The sequence below is a fragment of the Trichosurus vulpecula genome, chromosome 8, assembly GCF_011100635.1.
Source record: "Trichosurus vulpecula isolate mTriVul1 chromosome 8, mTriVul1.pri, whole genome shotgun sequence".
NCBI lineage: Eukaryota > Metazoa > Chordata > Mammalia > Diprotodontia > Phalangeridae > Trichosurus > Trichosurus vulpecula.
The window spans coordinates 168589036-168605653 of NC_050580.1; the positions used below are offsets into that span (position 1 = coordinate 168589036).

At 39.0% G+C, this 16618-nt stretch overlaps 1 protein-coding gene across 1 annotated transcript in view; it reads left to right on the forward strand.

Annotated features, from left to right (window-relative positions):
* Positions 1-372: 372 nt before the first annotated feature.
* TNFAIP8L3 (TNF alpha induced protein 8 like 3) overlaps positions 373-16618 on the forward strand; it is an 88314-nt gene continuing 72068 nt past the window's right edge. Inside the window, exons 1-2 of the mRNA XM_036736591.1 lie at positions 373-458; positions 9528-9596. Of these exons, the coding sequence (XP_036592486.1) occupies positions 373-458; positions 9528-9596 (155 nt within the window). The remainder of the gene's footprint in view (positions 459-9527; positions 9597-16618) is intronic.

Consider the following 16618-nt stretch of genomic DNA (forward strand, 5'->3'; position numbering starts at 1 on the left):
GTGCTCTATGTTTTGAAGATCTTATCATCCGAAGCAAAAAAATCTTTGTGAAGGAGAGAGAGCTTTCTAGACAAATCTCTGGCAAAAAAGCAGACCCCTCCTCACGTTAAAAAGAAAAAGAAAAAAACAGGAAAATTTGCCTATCCCCACCCCAGAGAAGGTTATTGTTTGTTTTGTTTAGTCTTCTAGTTTAAGTCTTAGGTCTTTAGGTCTTAGGTCTGTTTATGCTCCTGCCTTTTTCTAAGAAAGCTGTCCCAAGGAAAGTCTCCAGGCTTTCAATTAAAAGAGACTTGCTGGAGCCACTCAGCCTCCTTTTGATAAGAGGCTGCATCTTAGAGCTAACAGCTGGGAGCAGAGAAGCATTCCACCACTATGCGTTCTTTGGAACCATGCCTAGCCTCAACCAGCAGTGACCTTCAGAGCATGAAACAAGGGCAGCAGCAGAAACCATGCGCCAAGTGAGATGAAGGACCGGCAGACCTAATGGGAGCAAACATAACCCAGAGTTGTTTATGGCCCTGCTACCAGACAATCTATAAACATTTGTCAATCGCCAAACATTTATTTAGCACTTACTGTATGCCAGGCTGTAACAACAATGCTACTTGCCACTACTGTGGCCTTACTGTGTAAGGCCAATAACAGCGGCACACAAGAGGGCTGCTAGCACAGGTTCTTTGATCTGCTTTTCTAAAGAAAGCAACTTTAAGGTGTTTATAATCTCACTTTAATCAAACATACATGTATCATTCACTTAGTTCAGGGGGAAAAGCCAGCACCCTGAACTTCAGAGCAAATACAAACAGAAATTACAAACAGAAAATATAAACAGAGCAAATAACACAAATCAACAGATAGGCTTCTAGCAGTCTGACCAAAGCTATACATACATAGTTACCAGAGAGAGAAGAACCAACATCTGGGTTTTCAAAGCCAGGGGGTTCCTTAATGGCTACCCCGAGTTTCCACACCAACACTCTTCCAATGAGTGAGCCCCCAAAGCAAAATCTCTCCTCCTGCAGTTCTGAGAGTTCTTGATTCTCAATTCTCCATTCTGAGTTCAATGGCTATCCTCTGGGTATATATACCCTTTTTCAGGGCCAGAGTGCTTCACATTTCTCAAGGGTTTCATACCTCTCATGACCTAACAAGCAAAAGGGTGTGGGCCTTCCTGCAAACAAAGGCAAGACTCAATCAAAGGTACATGATTGCCATAGTGTTGAGAAGCACTGCAAAACAAAAAATGACAAAAGTCCCACTTTGCTCACCCTTACACAGGCACTGTGCTAAGCGCTACAGATACAAAAAGAGGCAAAAGACAGTACCTGCCCTCAAAGAGCTCACAATCTAGTTGGAGGAAACAACATGCAACCAAATAAATACAAAGCAAGCTATGTACAGGATAAATAGGAATTCACAGAGAGAAGGCACTGGAATTGAGAGGCTGGAGAAGGCTTCTGATGGAAGCACCTACTATGTGCTAAGTACTGGGGATACAAGGACAAAAGTGAAACATTTTTTGCCCTCAAAGAGCTTCCATTCTACTGAGAAAATGAGAGAGAAAGAGAGAGAAACAGAGAGAGAGATGGACAGATATATTCACATATTGTGTGAGTTTATGTGTGTACACACACAAACATAAGTGTATGCATACATGTACATATGTATATACAAAAACCATGCAAAGTAGAGAAGAGGGGTGGGCATGAAAGGCCTCCTACAAAAGGTGACCTTTGAACAGAATTTTGATAGACATTCCAGGTAAGGAAGCAAGAGCTAGAGCTCAGTGTTTGCAGAATAGCTTGTAGGAGGAAGGCATGAGCTGCACCCTCCCTGTGTCCATCCTAGCCACACATGTGCCTCTCTGTGTGTATGCTCCCTATTTATGTTCACTTTTCCCATTGATATTATATATTTGTGCAATAGTGTACCCAAAGTTTAAGTTTTGTTCCTTCTTTTCTTGCTATGCTATGTTATTAAAACCACAGTATTCAAAACTTCTCCATTTGCTGTAACTGATGGTTCCACATATAGATGGTGTTTCTGGCTGATGGAGCACCTGTGTTTTCTTGGTGTTAATTGTTAGGCCAAAAGTAGCACAAGTAGCAGAGAAATGATCCATATGCTGTTGCATCTCAGCTTCAGAGGCTGCACTGAGTGCACAATCATCTGCAAACAAAAAAATCATGTACCAACTCTCCCTCTCCTTTAGTCTTGGCTTGTAGCCTTTACAGGATAGATAATTCACCATCAGAACTGTAGCTGACCTTGATGCTGTGTTAGTCCCCACTGAAGGCTTTTAACAGCATTGCTGAAAACATCATGCTAAAAATTTGGGGGGCAAGCATACACCCTTGCTTCACTCCCTTGGTGATTGGGAAAGCACAAGAGCATCATCCATTATCCAGAACCCAGGTAAGCATGCCATCATGAAATTAATGTACAATACTGATGAACTTTTTTACTCCATTTTCTGTAATCCCTCACAACTGACAGTATTGAAGGCCTTGGTCAGATCAACAAACATTGTGTACAGACCTCTGTTCTGCTTCTGGCATTTCTCCTGAAATTCTTGGGCCACAAAAACCATTCCTCAGCCCTTTCTGAAGCCACATTGGCTCTCAGGTAGATGATCATCTTCCGGGCAAAGGAACAGCCTATTAAGGAGGACTCTGGCAAGAATATTGCTAGCAATGACAAAGAAAGAGGACCCCACCCCGCTCCCGCCCCGAGATTGTCACAGGACAACCTATTTCCTTTACCTTTATAGAGATGGACAATGGCAACATCCTTGAACTCCTGGAGGATTACCTCTTCTTGCCATATAACCTGGAAAATTTCAGTCAGTTTTTATATGAGCAATGGATGCCCCCATCTTGTAAATCTCAGCTGGAATAAAATCTGTACCAGGTGCTTTGCCATAGGAGAGGAGCTTGCCTGAAAGACTATTTTACAAAGAACTCACACAAAAGTGCTTACATGGTGGTCAGAAGTAGCAATACAAGGACACTCTCAAGGTCTCTCTGAAGAACTTTGGAATTGATTGTGTGACATGGGTGATGCTAGCAAAGGACCATCCAGCATGGCATGCCCTCATCAGAGAAGGTACTATCCTCTATGAGGGAAGCAGAATTGCAATACCTCAAAAGAAACATGAGATGCACAAATTTAGAACCAATTCCACCCCAAATGTCCATATGGATTATTTGTGCCTGACCTGAGGTAGAGCCTTCTGAGTTCATATTGGTCTGATCAGCCACAGCTGGACACACTGTAATTTAACTTCACCACGGTAATGTCATTTTGGTCCTCATTGAGAACGAAGGACAACAATCAATTTTATTGAATGCTTTTGCTTTAAACTAATTATATGCTCCAGCTAGCTTGTAAAGGTAAATATATTGGTGGGGACTAATGAGCCATGTCCTTAATTGAATATGGTTGCACAGAGAACCTTGAACATGCGATAGGTATTTCTGCTGGAGCCACCTTTTGAATTGCTGGGTGTCTCCAGGGGTTATATATATACAATATTTGCTATATAAACTGTTTTGCATAAATTATATTTGGCCATAACATAACAAGTACAACATAACATAACATAAAATTACAAGTAGCCTTAGGTGAGACTATAGTCAGAACCATTCAGAATAATAAAAATGCTTTCCGGTTTGATATCAGCTACCACTACTGATTGTATTTCCACTATTGATGCTATTAGTAACAATACTGACACATAGGGACAAAAGCAACACATTTCCTTAGGGTGTGTACCTAGGGAACTTCTTTAAAGCAAACATTTATCAAATGCTCAGTCATAAAGGATGTTAGTTTAATTCATCAAACCAAAAGAAACCAAAAACTTAGCTAATTTCATTTTTATATTAATAATTATACTTTTAAAATACATCAATATCTTTAAAATACAAAATACAAAAATACCAACTTTTGAGACATTTACACTTATGCCAATACTATCACTGCCTCTAAAACTGCTGCTGCCATTATCACTGCCGTGATGTCACTGTGATGACTAAAACTGATGATGATGATGATGATAGTATAACATTGGGTACCCCTTATACACTGGCTCTGGGCCCCTAGCTATTCTCACTGGTTCATTGTGGGTTTTCAGCAATCAAGTAAATAAATCATGGCTCAAGCTTCCTGTTCACAAACCACAAATCAAATAGCAAAATACCTAATTAAGACTGAAGAGCAAAGGAAGGCATATTGGAAAGTAACTGCACAACAGAAGGAAATAACCACCTCTCTGAAGCAATTCATGTTACCAGTGGATTCCACCATCAGCACTGAGATTTCTATAGTCCCTTAGGACTAGATTCACTCCAGCTCTGGGCTATCAACCCTCTCCAAGTAGAGTTGATCCCCTAAGTCCCTATACTCTGTAGTCTCTGAAGCTCCCACATGCCAATCATAGGCTACAGAACTAGCAATCACTTCTTCAATAGACAGTGTCCCACAACATCAGGTATCTCTGGTTTGGCTTTCCATTAGAAGTAACCTAAGACATCCAAGGGCTCTGCAAATACTGTGCCTAATCACCTTTCCGTGTCAAGCTACTTCAATCTCCCCTCCCAAAATGCATACCTCCCCACCTCCTGATACAATCCCAGTCTTTTAACACAAATAATAAACATCCTAGGGCTTTCCCTTATGAAAAGTCTCCATGGTCGCATCATTAGAGGCACTTGAAACCATGCAAGAGAGCTACATTATGGGAAAAAATGTCTTTTGTGCCCATATAACAATAATGAAAAACTATTGCCAAAAAAGTGTATCTCCATATTAAAAAGTTTTCTCTATCTTTAAGGGTTATAGTGTGTCCAACATGGAGTGCCACTTTTCCTATTTAACCTTACAACTTTGAAAATAATGTAAAGTTTAGGAGGCAGAAGGTTGAATTAAAATCTGGCACATGGGAATGTGCCTTTGCATTTGACTTTTAAATTATGTAGGTTCTGTGCTTTTATTCTTAGGAACCTAGTCACTTCAATACTTACTAAAAAAAATCATAATTCCATCACTGTAGGTGCTCTCTCCACTGATGTAAATCCCTGTCCCTCCTTTCCTAAATAGCCTGTTTTATGAGTTGCTGTGACCAAAAAGCTCATCACCTGGTGCCAATCCTTAGGCAATCATCGATAAACTGATCCTCTGATGACTGAGACACAGCCTGTGTCCATTGAAAATAAAGGAATGATGGGTTCCTTAACCAAGGGTGCAGTACACACAAGGAGAGCTGGTAAAAATACATCCTCAGGAGTCTTGCAGATCTATTCAAAAGGATTTTAAAATGAAAAGGGAGGAGGAAGAAGAAAATTGCCTGTGGCATTCATCCATCAAGTTGCAGCCCCATTTCCCCATCTGCCAAAATAGAGAGCATGTAGAGTAGCTTCAACATTGGAAATACATCAATAGATATTTCTAGTAATCATAGAAGACAAAATATAAGAAAGAAAATACCAGTAAAACCCACCACCTGAGATATCTATACACAAATGCAGAACATATGGCTAACAAAAAAGATAAAGTAAAGATCTTAATGCAAGGAATTAAATTTTACCTCATTGGTATTACCAAGACTTGGTAGGCAAGGACCCATAGCTAGAATATGGCCTTGGAAGAGCATACTTTGTTCAAAAGGAATAGAATAGATGGGGGTAGGGGATAGAGAAACATTATATACTAAAAAGATATTTTCACATAAGGAAAATCCAGGAACCAGAGTGAAACAGCCTGGTCAAGAAAACTATTTGATAGAAGAAGGAAATAGAAGTTATATTATCTTGGGAGTAGACTAGAGACCATCTGGACAGAAGAAGTATATAGAATGGAAATTCAGGAAATAGAAGCATTGCATGATAGTGATGAGGGACAAGGCTTTAATTATCCAAACATCTCCTATAGATCTCTATCTGCCAAAAGCAGGGCAGCTAAGAATTCTTGGCTTTCCTTAATTATAACAGCGATTTTATCTTTCATATGGTAGAAGTAGTGATGAGAGGAGTTGCTATTCTGGACTTGATTCTGATCAACAAGGAAAAACTGGTTGCCAAAGTGGAAAAAAGGGAACTTTTGAGAAGACTAACCACAATGTCGCTGAGAGGGGCTGGCATGATAAAGAATAACAAAGAAAAGGCAAAATTACACAACTATTATTTTTCTGTTTTTCTCTGCTAAGAATTATTTGTGGACTAGAAAGGACAGAACAAAAATGATTAATTGTGAGTTTAAACCCAAGATAAGTAAGGAGAGAATTAGAAAGAACCCATGGCACTTGATGAAATCAGGTCAGTTGGTCCAGATAGACAACATCCTTAGGTTGTAAAAGAACTGGAGGATGTGATTTCCGAGACACTCTCACTGATCCTTGAATGATAATAGAGTTAGGAGACATTCTGTAGGATTATAGAACAAACGTTGCCCTGATTTTCAGAAGAGAAAAAAGAATGGAATTTAAACAAATGCATGCATGAATTGAATAGGGAGAATAAGGAGAAAATAAGGAGAAAGGGAACAAGTAGTTATTAAGTACCTACTATGTGTTGGGCACTGTGCTAAGTATTATACAAATATTATCTATGTGCATAATTGTCTACTACTTATATGCCAATGATCTTGACTTTGATTCCTGGCAAGATTTTTGAGCATGTTATCAAAGAGATGGTTTTTGAACATCTAGATAAGGAAGCAGGGTTTGCAAAGAGACACCATATCTTGATCAAGAACATGGCAGGCCAGACTAACCCCATTTCATTTTTTGATAAGATTACTAGAATGGTAGATCAGAGTTATATTGTAGATATAATTTGCTATATCTACATGTAGATTTTTAGAAAATTAATAAAGTCTCATTCTTTTTTAATACAAATAGAAAGATAAGATATAGCCTAGATGATAGTATAATTAAGTGGATTTCTAACTGATTTGATGACTGAACCCAAAGAATGACATCATTAATATGTTGATGTCAATGTGGTATATGATGATCTTTGGTGGAGTAACCCAGAGACCTGTGCCTCACCCTATGTTGTTTAGTATTAATAAGTACCATAGTTATTACTAATTCCATGGTCACCTAGTATATAGTCACCTTGCTCCTCAGGAACCATCTTACTCTATTTCCTCCCCTGCCTCTCCACTTCCCAAAAATTAGATCCTCCATATTCATTTGCCCCAGTCCCTACCTGAAACCTTAAGATGGGCTGCCCAAAGACATCTCAGAAGAAGAAAACAGTATATTTAGTCTAGCAGCAGATGTATTAGCATCCATGCTCAGCCAACTCTTATTTGGAAGAAAAAAATGACATGATACATGTTGCTTCTCTTTCATAGATAGAACTCACATGTTATTAATTAGCAATAGCAAAATGTATTTATTTGTGTACCCATACAGCTGACTGAAACAAAAAGGGAATGGGCCCACTTCTGCTGGAGATCTCTGCTAAATGCTCAGGCCTTTATGGAGTCAGCATGAGGATGCATAGCTCAAAATCAGAGCTACTTGGAAACTAATCAAATACTGCTGCAACAAGTGATGGGGACTGACTGTTGCTGTCTTCAGAGACCTGTTTTCCTACTATGAGACTAACGGGCAAAAAAGGAAATGCCAGTCTGGTTGGCATCAGGGCAGTGTCCTGTCTGCTACTAAGCATATTTGATATCAGTGAAGCTGGCAGTATACCTTCAGGCTAAATATCTACAGTTTCCCAGATGGAGGGAAGCTTAAGCTTTGGTACAACAATTCTGAATATTGAATCTGCCACTTTCAGAGCTGGTGGAAATGGATCTTGGCAAAAGATCCTTCCATAAGCATCGCTAGCCTCATAAATCTCCCCATTTAGTCATTTCTAGCACGTTGTAACTTAAACCTGAGCACCAATTAGCTGAGCCATCCTGCTAATACAAGCATTTGTTTTTTAACAAAAAACTAGGACATTCTTAGATGATGTGTTTATCAAATTTTCATATAACAGAGCTAGGAGGAATCAGATCCAGTAGTATTTAAGGCAAGGAATGTTTTTGTTTTTTGCCTTTGTGTCCCCCACGCCTCACGCAGTACCTGGCATATAACAGAAGCCTAATAAATGCTCACTGAGTCAAAGTGCATATGGAACATATTGGACACAAAAAGGATTTCTATGGGATCAAACATCAGGACCAGCCCTGAGAGATGAAATTTGATAGTGATTGTCAGAAGGCTCACTCTAACGCCAGCCATCCTCTTAGTTTGTGTTTGATGTTGGGACACAGTGAGGCACTCAAAAGTCATTGAACTTTTAACTCAAGGGTGTTTACTTTGTGCTAACAAAGAAAGGCTATGAAACAAGGATACGGTGGCATTCAGCCTCTCCGGAACTAGCCTCCCTCATCTCCATATGGAAATGCATCTGTCTGCTCAGCAAAGCAGGGCTATTTTACTTGAGTAAGCTTCAGAGATCCACCAAGTCCAAGGGGCCTAGACTCTGCATAGCTAGGACTTTTTTTTGACCTTAGATGACCAGAAAGCTGTGTTAGGGAAGCTGGCGCCTATCAATTCCCAGAGGTGGTTTCATCTTAGGCCTACTCCATGTTGGGCAGGTTGGGAAGGTGCGCTAAGAGCAGGAAAGAAGTTTCATCAGCAAAACTAGAATCAATCACGTAAGCCAAGCAGGTCCAGTAGGTTTGGCTTCTTCTAAGTAAAATCTCTCTATGTCGTACGTGGGATGAAGAAAGTTATATCAGTGAACTACTCGTCCTATCACAGTAATTAATGTAAAATCTTACATTTGCATTCAAAAAATCCACTTTCTAAGCACAAGAAACGGGAGGTGTGGGCAAATAACTACTCATCTGAAAAATATGGAGGGGGAAGGCAGAATGGATTGCAAACTCAGGATATGTAAACAGTGTGATTTAGAAACCAAAAAAGTTCATGTGATCATAGGTTACACTAAGACAGGTAGGGTGTCTTGACCAAGGAAAATGATAGTCTCATTGTAGTATACCCTGGTCAGACCACCCCCTAGAATACTGTGTTCAGTTCCAGACACCACATTTTAAGTAGGGCGTTATTAAGCTAGCAAGCATCCAGAGTAGGGTGACCAGGACACTGAAGTATATTGAGATTATGACATATGAGAATAAATTGCATGAGGTGTAAGCCTGGAAAAAAGAAAGTTTAAAGTATATGTATGTTAGAGGGTTGGGAAAGAAGGAATTACAGCTATCTTCGAGTATTTATCTTCCTTGATCCTCAAGTCTATAAATGTGGTAAACTTTGGTGGGTGAAATTTGCAGAGAGGTGAATTTAAATCTGCAGTAAAAGAGAAGCTTTCTAAAAATTAGAGCTGTCAAAAGTGAAATTGGACTGGCTCAGGAGCCAGAGGTTGACACTAAAAGTCTTCAGGTAGAAGCCGGATGACCCCTTGTTGGATTCCTTGCAGAGGAGATTCAGGTATATGTCAGACAAGATGGCCCCTTCTAACTCTGAGATTCATGATTTTAAAATTCTCTCCTTTCAGGTTTAGTGATAACCATCAGTGTGCCCTCAAGAACCCAATGTCACCACCAGGCTGTGATGAGATTTCAGGGTAGGACTTTAGTCTAGATTTTAAGAGGATACAAGATATTATTAAACTGACTCAAACAGATATTGTACCTGTTCTTAATCAAAAGATGAAGAGCTAGTTTCAGAATCCAATTGCACTACAGTAATTTAGGGACACTTTCCAATTCCTATGCTATTTTAAAAAGGAATTTATAATCCAATCTCCCTTTTCAGCCTGGAACTCTGAAGATTGTCACAAATTCTCTCAATACAAAGCCAAGACATCTGAGTAAAAAGATAGAATTCAGTCATCCGGTGGCTTACTCAGGTATGTCTAATAGCTGGTGTTTTCCTGACATAAGCTAAACAGAATATCTGGACTGACTGATTTTTTTTTTTTACTCTTTATCCAGATGTTTCATCTCCCAAACACTCATAATAGAATCAAACTGTTGCATGGATTTTCTTTTATGCCTCATTACCTCAAAGAAGTGGCATTGCTAAATGGATTTGGTGGTCATAATTCAAATTCAGGCATTTTTATGAAAGAAAAATTTTACAAATTTGTGAAATATTTGTGGCTAAAAAAGAATGGACATGTATAAGGAGATAAGGAGTGATGGATGGCAAGTGATGGGAGCCTGGGGAAAAAAATATGCAGAGGCAAAGGGAAACTTGTCTTGAAAAAGTATAAAACCTTTTTGGTTTCCTAGCAACATAATTTCTTTAGATTTCTCAGTTATTTGTAATTGTCGCATTTACTATTTAAATCAGGGCGAGAAAAAGGTTTTAAAAAGGATGACTTTGTAATCAATTTCATAGCAATTCTCAATTATCTACCGCTGTGTTATCCACAACAAATATTTTCATTTGGAAATCTTGCTTTCAGTTTCTTATTGGAATACATCATTAACTTCACCTTTTACTTAAATCCTTTGTTGATGATACCACCTCCTCTTTTTCCTTCTCTGGCATGCAGTATACAGGACCTCAGAAACCAAAAGGGAAAACCCTTTAAACCAAATCATATGATCACAAATTTAGAGCCAGAAGAGACCTTCATAGTCATCTAATCCAGCCTCTAAATTTTACATATGAGGAACTGAGACCCAGAGAGAGTGACTTGCCCGAGGTCACACAGGTGATAAATAGCAGAGCCAACATTTAAACTAAGGTCCTTCGAGTCCAGTGTTTTTTCTATACACCATGCTGCTTTAGCAAAAAGAGTTGGACAGGGGAAGAAGTAGGTCCCAAAAGAAATATGAGGTTGGTAAAAAGAATTCATACATTACCAAAGGGCCACAAGACAAATACTCCTAACCATTCATCAAAAGGAAGAACAGACTCTAACAGTATATTACCATTTGGCTTCACAATCCTTTTGAGCCCTTTCTGCCTCCAAGGCAAATTTCTGAGAGTAGCACTTGTGGACGAGATCCCTGAATGTTGCCTCTGGTTCAAAGCACATTGTAAGCAAGGGCTAGCATCCCTAAAGCCATAGCTCAAGACCCCTTTGATTAAGATAATCAGAAAGAATGCATTAGTTCAAAGGAAAAGGTATTTTAATCAAATGGCAGAGAAAATTATGTGACATGAACAGATTTCCCTTCTCCCCCCATATTCATATAAGCAAAATGCATCTATGCAGAGAATATATGAAGCAGCATGGAAAAGCACCCCAGATTTAGAGACAAAGACCTGAGTTCAAATCCTTCCTCTGTCTCTGTGTGATTCTGTGCAAGTGTGACTCTGGGCAAGTCACTGCACCTCTGATTCCAAGATGTTGCCTAAGGTCCCTTCTACCTCTAAATCTGTGATTCTATTTGTGGCCACAGAACATATATGAAGGGTTATCCATTAGTGTTCTGGGCACACACGAAGGGTCATGTGTGGCCAGGCTAAACACACAGCCACAGTAACTCACACTTCTAACACTGCAGAGTCCTCAGTGTCCTCTGGTCATTTCATCATGCTGCTGCTATCTTCTGGATAGCTGTACTGGGTGTTTCTGTTGGTCTTTAGATGCATTGTGCACTCTACTAATATCTTCTGTTCTTTAGCCCTTCAGGATATCTGCTAGTCTATGTTATCATTTGCTTGTGTACAGTACAGTGTTATGCTAAAGCTGGCTTTCCAGAGAAAATCAGCAAATACTACAAATCAGAGTTTGATTGTTTTATTGATTATCTAGACTCAGGAAAGTGATAGAGAAAATGTTAATAATGTCTGTTAAACTTAAAAGTGTGTCATGGGTAATGGTGTATTTTTTTTTCTTGCAGAGAGCTGGTTGTTAAATATTTACCTGAATACACTTGATACAGTGATTATTAAGCATTTCTCTTAACAGGGAAAATAAATGTTTCTCTTATACAGCATAGCCTTAAACTCTGACCAGGATTAAGTCTTTATTTTTGATCACTCTTCTGCTGCACATCACAGTCCCTGACCCCAGGCAACTATATGACTTGGGGTTAGAAAATGTATTTGCATTCCTGTAAAATCCTGATGGTTAGTCTATGTCTTCACAGGTCATTTGAGGGACAATGCCCCAAAATAAGTTCTTTTGGAAAGGGCTTATCTTCCACCAAAGTTGTAAAAGGAATAATTTCTATCTACAAAACTACTGGGAGGTAGAGGAGGGCAGTGAGGGAGTTCTCTCTCTGAGGGATTTCAAGAGTTCCAACAGTCTATATAAAGCAGAGTACCAAGAGAACAACAAACCCAGGAAGGAAGTCTGTGGGGGCAAAGCGGCCAGGTTCTCCCCAGTCTTCTTTAATGCTGCTTATTGGCTGCAAATAAAGCTAGAGGCAAGAGCAAAAGGACTAGGTAAAGCCAGCAGGACCACTGAAGTCTGTCTTAGATCCTTCTTTATATATTTCTACCTTTATCATTTCTGCCTGTCAGCTATCGACCTCTTGATCTTTGATGAGTATTTCTAATGAGAAAAAGCCTCAATGGTAACCCTACATGAACATTTCACTTCAATGATTTCTTTAGAGGAGTAATTCTTTACCTTTATTATGTTATAGACTGCTTTGACAATCTGGTGAGGACTATGGATCCCTTCCTTGAACGATGCTTTTAAACGTATAAAATAAAACCATAAGATTACAAAGAAAACCAATTTTATTGAAATATAACTATCAAAATATTTTTTTAAGTTCACAGATGCCAGTCTAAGAAACCCTGCTCTAAAGTGACCCCCTCCACCAACAGTTATTGAGATGGAAAGACTTTATCCCTCTTACAACTTTGGTGAAAGATAAGCCCTTTCCAAGAGAACTTAGAAGAGTCTTTCCAAAAGTTCCCAAATAAAGTTTGCTCAACAGACCAGAAAGTGCTATCTAAACCCCTGCTTCTGTCAGGCTCCTTTAAATACCTATAGCCAGGAAAGGGGCTCCCCAAAAGTCTTGGACAATAATAGAAAACTGAGGAAATTAACTCCATCAGTGAACTTGGACCATCCACATAACTGTCTCAATGTTCCACTCTTCTTGACCAACAAAGATCTGCACCATGGCTATAACTAGTGAGATCCAGGAACACAAGATTTTCCCAGCCTTGCCTGTTTTGAGGAGTACCCCTCCAATTCATTCAACCTCATAAATGCTAGGGAAAGGAGGATTTTGATGCAGAAAATGGGTGGAAGACAGTGATCCCACCATGATGGGAAGGTAGGAATGTCTTCCTCTGTTTCCAGGAGTGACAGGGAGTGAGATTCACTCTACCTTTAATAATCACTCTTCAGGCATCTAGAAGAATTTGATGGCACCAAATTCATACCACCACCTGAGAGGCCCTCCTCACTTTACAAATAAGATTCTCAAAACCAAAGTACATCCCCTTCAATAGGCATCCATGAATAGGAACATTTTTTCCATGTCACAAAAAAGAAATCTCCCCCTCCCAATTCAGTTCCCCAGGAAGAAAGAAAACCACGGGAGTTCTCTTCCCCATTGTTGGGTTCCTCTATTCTCTGCCTCAGCTAATCCCTTGGGGCCTGGCTTGTTCTCAAAGGAGCCTCAAAAGTAGTTTGAGAGATGAGACAATCTATCTCTAGCAAAGAGGAGAGAGAAGTTAAGCAAAGGGTGAAATGAGGTGGCTAGACAGCTGGCCAGCTCTTCCGTACTCAGTAATTCATAGTATGATTTCCTCATCTGAAATGTGAATTTCCAGAATATTAGACATTTTAAGGTGTAAATACAAGAACTAAAGATGCTTCACAAATTGTGTTGATTGGCTGGTTTGGGACATCTAGAGATACTTGGTCAGGCATTCTGGGGACACTTTGTGAGATCAGAGCTTCTTAACCTGAGTCCATGAACATATTTGTATATACTTTACCTACTTACTTTAACATTCATTTTTTAAAATTGTGAGTTCCAAATTCTCTCCCTCTCTCCAGTCCCTCCCCTACCCATTGAGAAAGCAAGCCGACAGGCTGTCAATGGTATTTGAGGCAATGCATTTCTCAGCACGCAAGCCTACAGTGATTATTAAGTTACTTGTTAGTCCCAACCCTTCATGTAGGTTCTAAACCAACATCACAGCAGTAGGAGACACTGAGGAAATAAAGTAAGAAGACACAACAAAGACAGCAGTAGAAGAAAACAAATTTAAAGTTTTCACAACTTTTTAAATGGCTGTGGAAAATTTGGTTTCGATACTTCTCTACTTTTTCCATCACCCCAGAAAAAAGGGGTGTTAGCTTTCCCTAGGTTTCCCTAGGTATTTTACATCTGGAAGCCAGATAGAGAACAGATGGAGACAATCCATGGGAGCTCTTTGACATCGTCCTCCTGCCAACATCTTGGAAAATTAAGTTGTCTAGACAAGGCTAGGTAGGGCTTTGCCTTTTTTTAAACAAATCCCTTTATAGAAAACTGAGCCAGAGTGTTCTATGAAAAGTAATTTTGCACTGTGGTTATTATTATTGAAAAGATCATTATCACCTCCATGCACCATCTTTTCTCATTATGGCCACATATTGTTGAAATACCCGTTGTTTTATCCAGAGCAAAACTATAAAAGAGTGCTTAGCAGGAGAACTCATTCAAGTCAAAAGAAAGTCATAGCACAGATTTTCTCTGAAGCAAATAGAATCCTAGAACAACTAAAGAGGTCAAATGATCTTCCTGCCTTTGGATCATTACAAATTTCTGGTGAAGACCAATAAAACTAAGATTTATACATTTGGGGATTCTAAGGACAGGATTTATATATATATATATATATATATATATATATATATATATATATATATATATATATATATATATATATGTTTATACATACACACACATGTTTATATATGTATGTGTGTTTATACATATGTTTATATATGTGTGTTTATACATATACATATACACATCTATATATACATATATACACACAATTATTATTATCAAATGTAACACCCACTCTCATCCAGGCAAGGTGGGAGAATACCCCTGTGTTGAGTGCTATACACACAGAGGAAGACGTCAGTCCTGATTGGCTGAGAGAATACTGAAGCATCCTGTGCCTTCCTATAAGGTCAACTGGTTACAGAGATATTTTGAGAGACTTTGGCTTGTAACAATGGGGTGCTCTTATTTTCTTCCTGGAACATAAATAAATATATATCTAATACAAATACACTCTGGCTCAGACTAGCAGCACCATTTTGCTCTCAGATATTTGCAGAATATAACTGTAGGATGAACAGTAAAGAGTGAAAGAAGCAGTAGAGAGTGAGGAAGGGAAGAGCAGGAAGAAAGAGAAGAATAATAGTCTTAGGATCTTTTCTTCCAAGAAAACAAAATTAAAGTACTCCATAGATCAACAACTAGGATCTGGAAATGTATCTGAGAATGCTTTCACATTTCCCAATTCCCATACACAATCCATACCTACCTTTCACAAGTGATTTTCTATTTTATTTATTTTTTATTATTATTTAATTTATTTAATATATTTAGTTTTCAGCATCGATTTTCACAAGAGTTTGAATTATGAATTTTCTCCCCAATTCTACTCTCCCACCCACTCCAAGATGGCATATATTCTGGTTGCCCCGTTCCCCAGACAGCCCTCCCTCTGTCACCCCACTCCCCTCCCATCCCCTTTTCCCTTCTTCTCTTGTAGGGCAAGATAAATTTCTACGCCCCATTGCCTGTGTATCTTATTTCCTAGTTGCATGCAAAAACTTTTTTGTTGTTGTTTTTGAATGTCTGTTTTTAAAACTTTGGGTTCCAAATTCTCTCCCCTCTTCCCTCCCCACCCCCCACCCAACATAAGAAGGCAAGCAATTCAACATAGGCCACATGTGTATCATTATGTAAAACCCTTCCACAATACTCATGTTGTGAAAGACTATGTTTTGCTCCTTCCTAACCTATCCCCCTTTATTGAATTTTCTCCCTTGACCCTGTCCCTTTTTGAAAGTGTTTGTTTTTGATTACCTCCTCCCCCTATCTGCCCTCCCTTCTATCATCCCCCCTTTTTTATCTTCTTCCTCCTTCTTTCCTGTGGGGTAAGACACTCAATTGAGTGTGTATGGTATTCCCTCCTCAGGTCAAATCCAATGAGAGCAAGATTTACTCATTCCCCCTCACCTGCCCTGTCTTCCCTTCTTACAGAACCGCTTTTTCTTGCCACTTTTATGCAAGATAATTTACCCCATTATATCTCTCCCTTTCTCCCTCTCTCACTATATTGCTCTGTCATCCCTTAAATTGATTTTATTTTTTTAGATATCATCCCTTCATATTCAACTCACCCCATGCCCTCTGTCTATATATATATATATGTATGTATGTATATATATATATACCTACATATATACATACACACACATACATATATATATACATACATACACATATATATGCATAGTCCTTTCAGCTACTCTAATACTGAGGTCTCATGAATCATAAACATCATCTTTCCATGTAGGAATGTAAACAAAACAGTTTACTTTAGTAAGTCCTTTGTGATTTCTCTTTCTTGTTTACCTTTTCATGCTTCTCTTGATTCTGGTGTTTGAAAGTCACATTTTCTGTTCAGCTCTGGTCTTTTCACTGA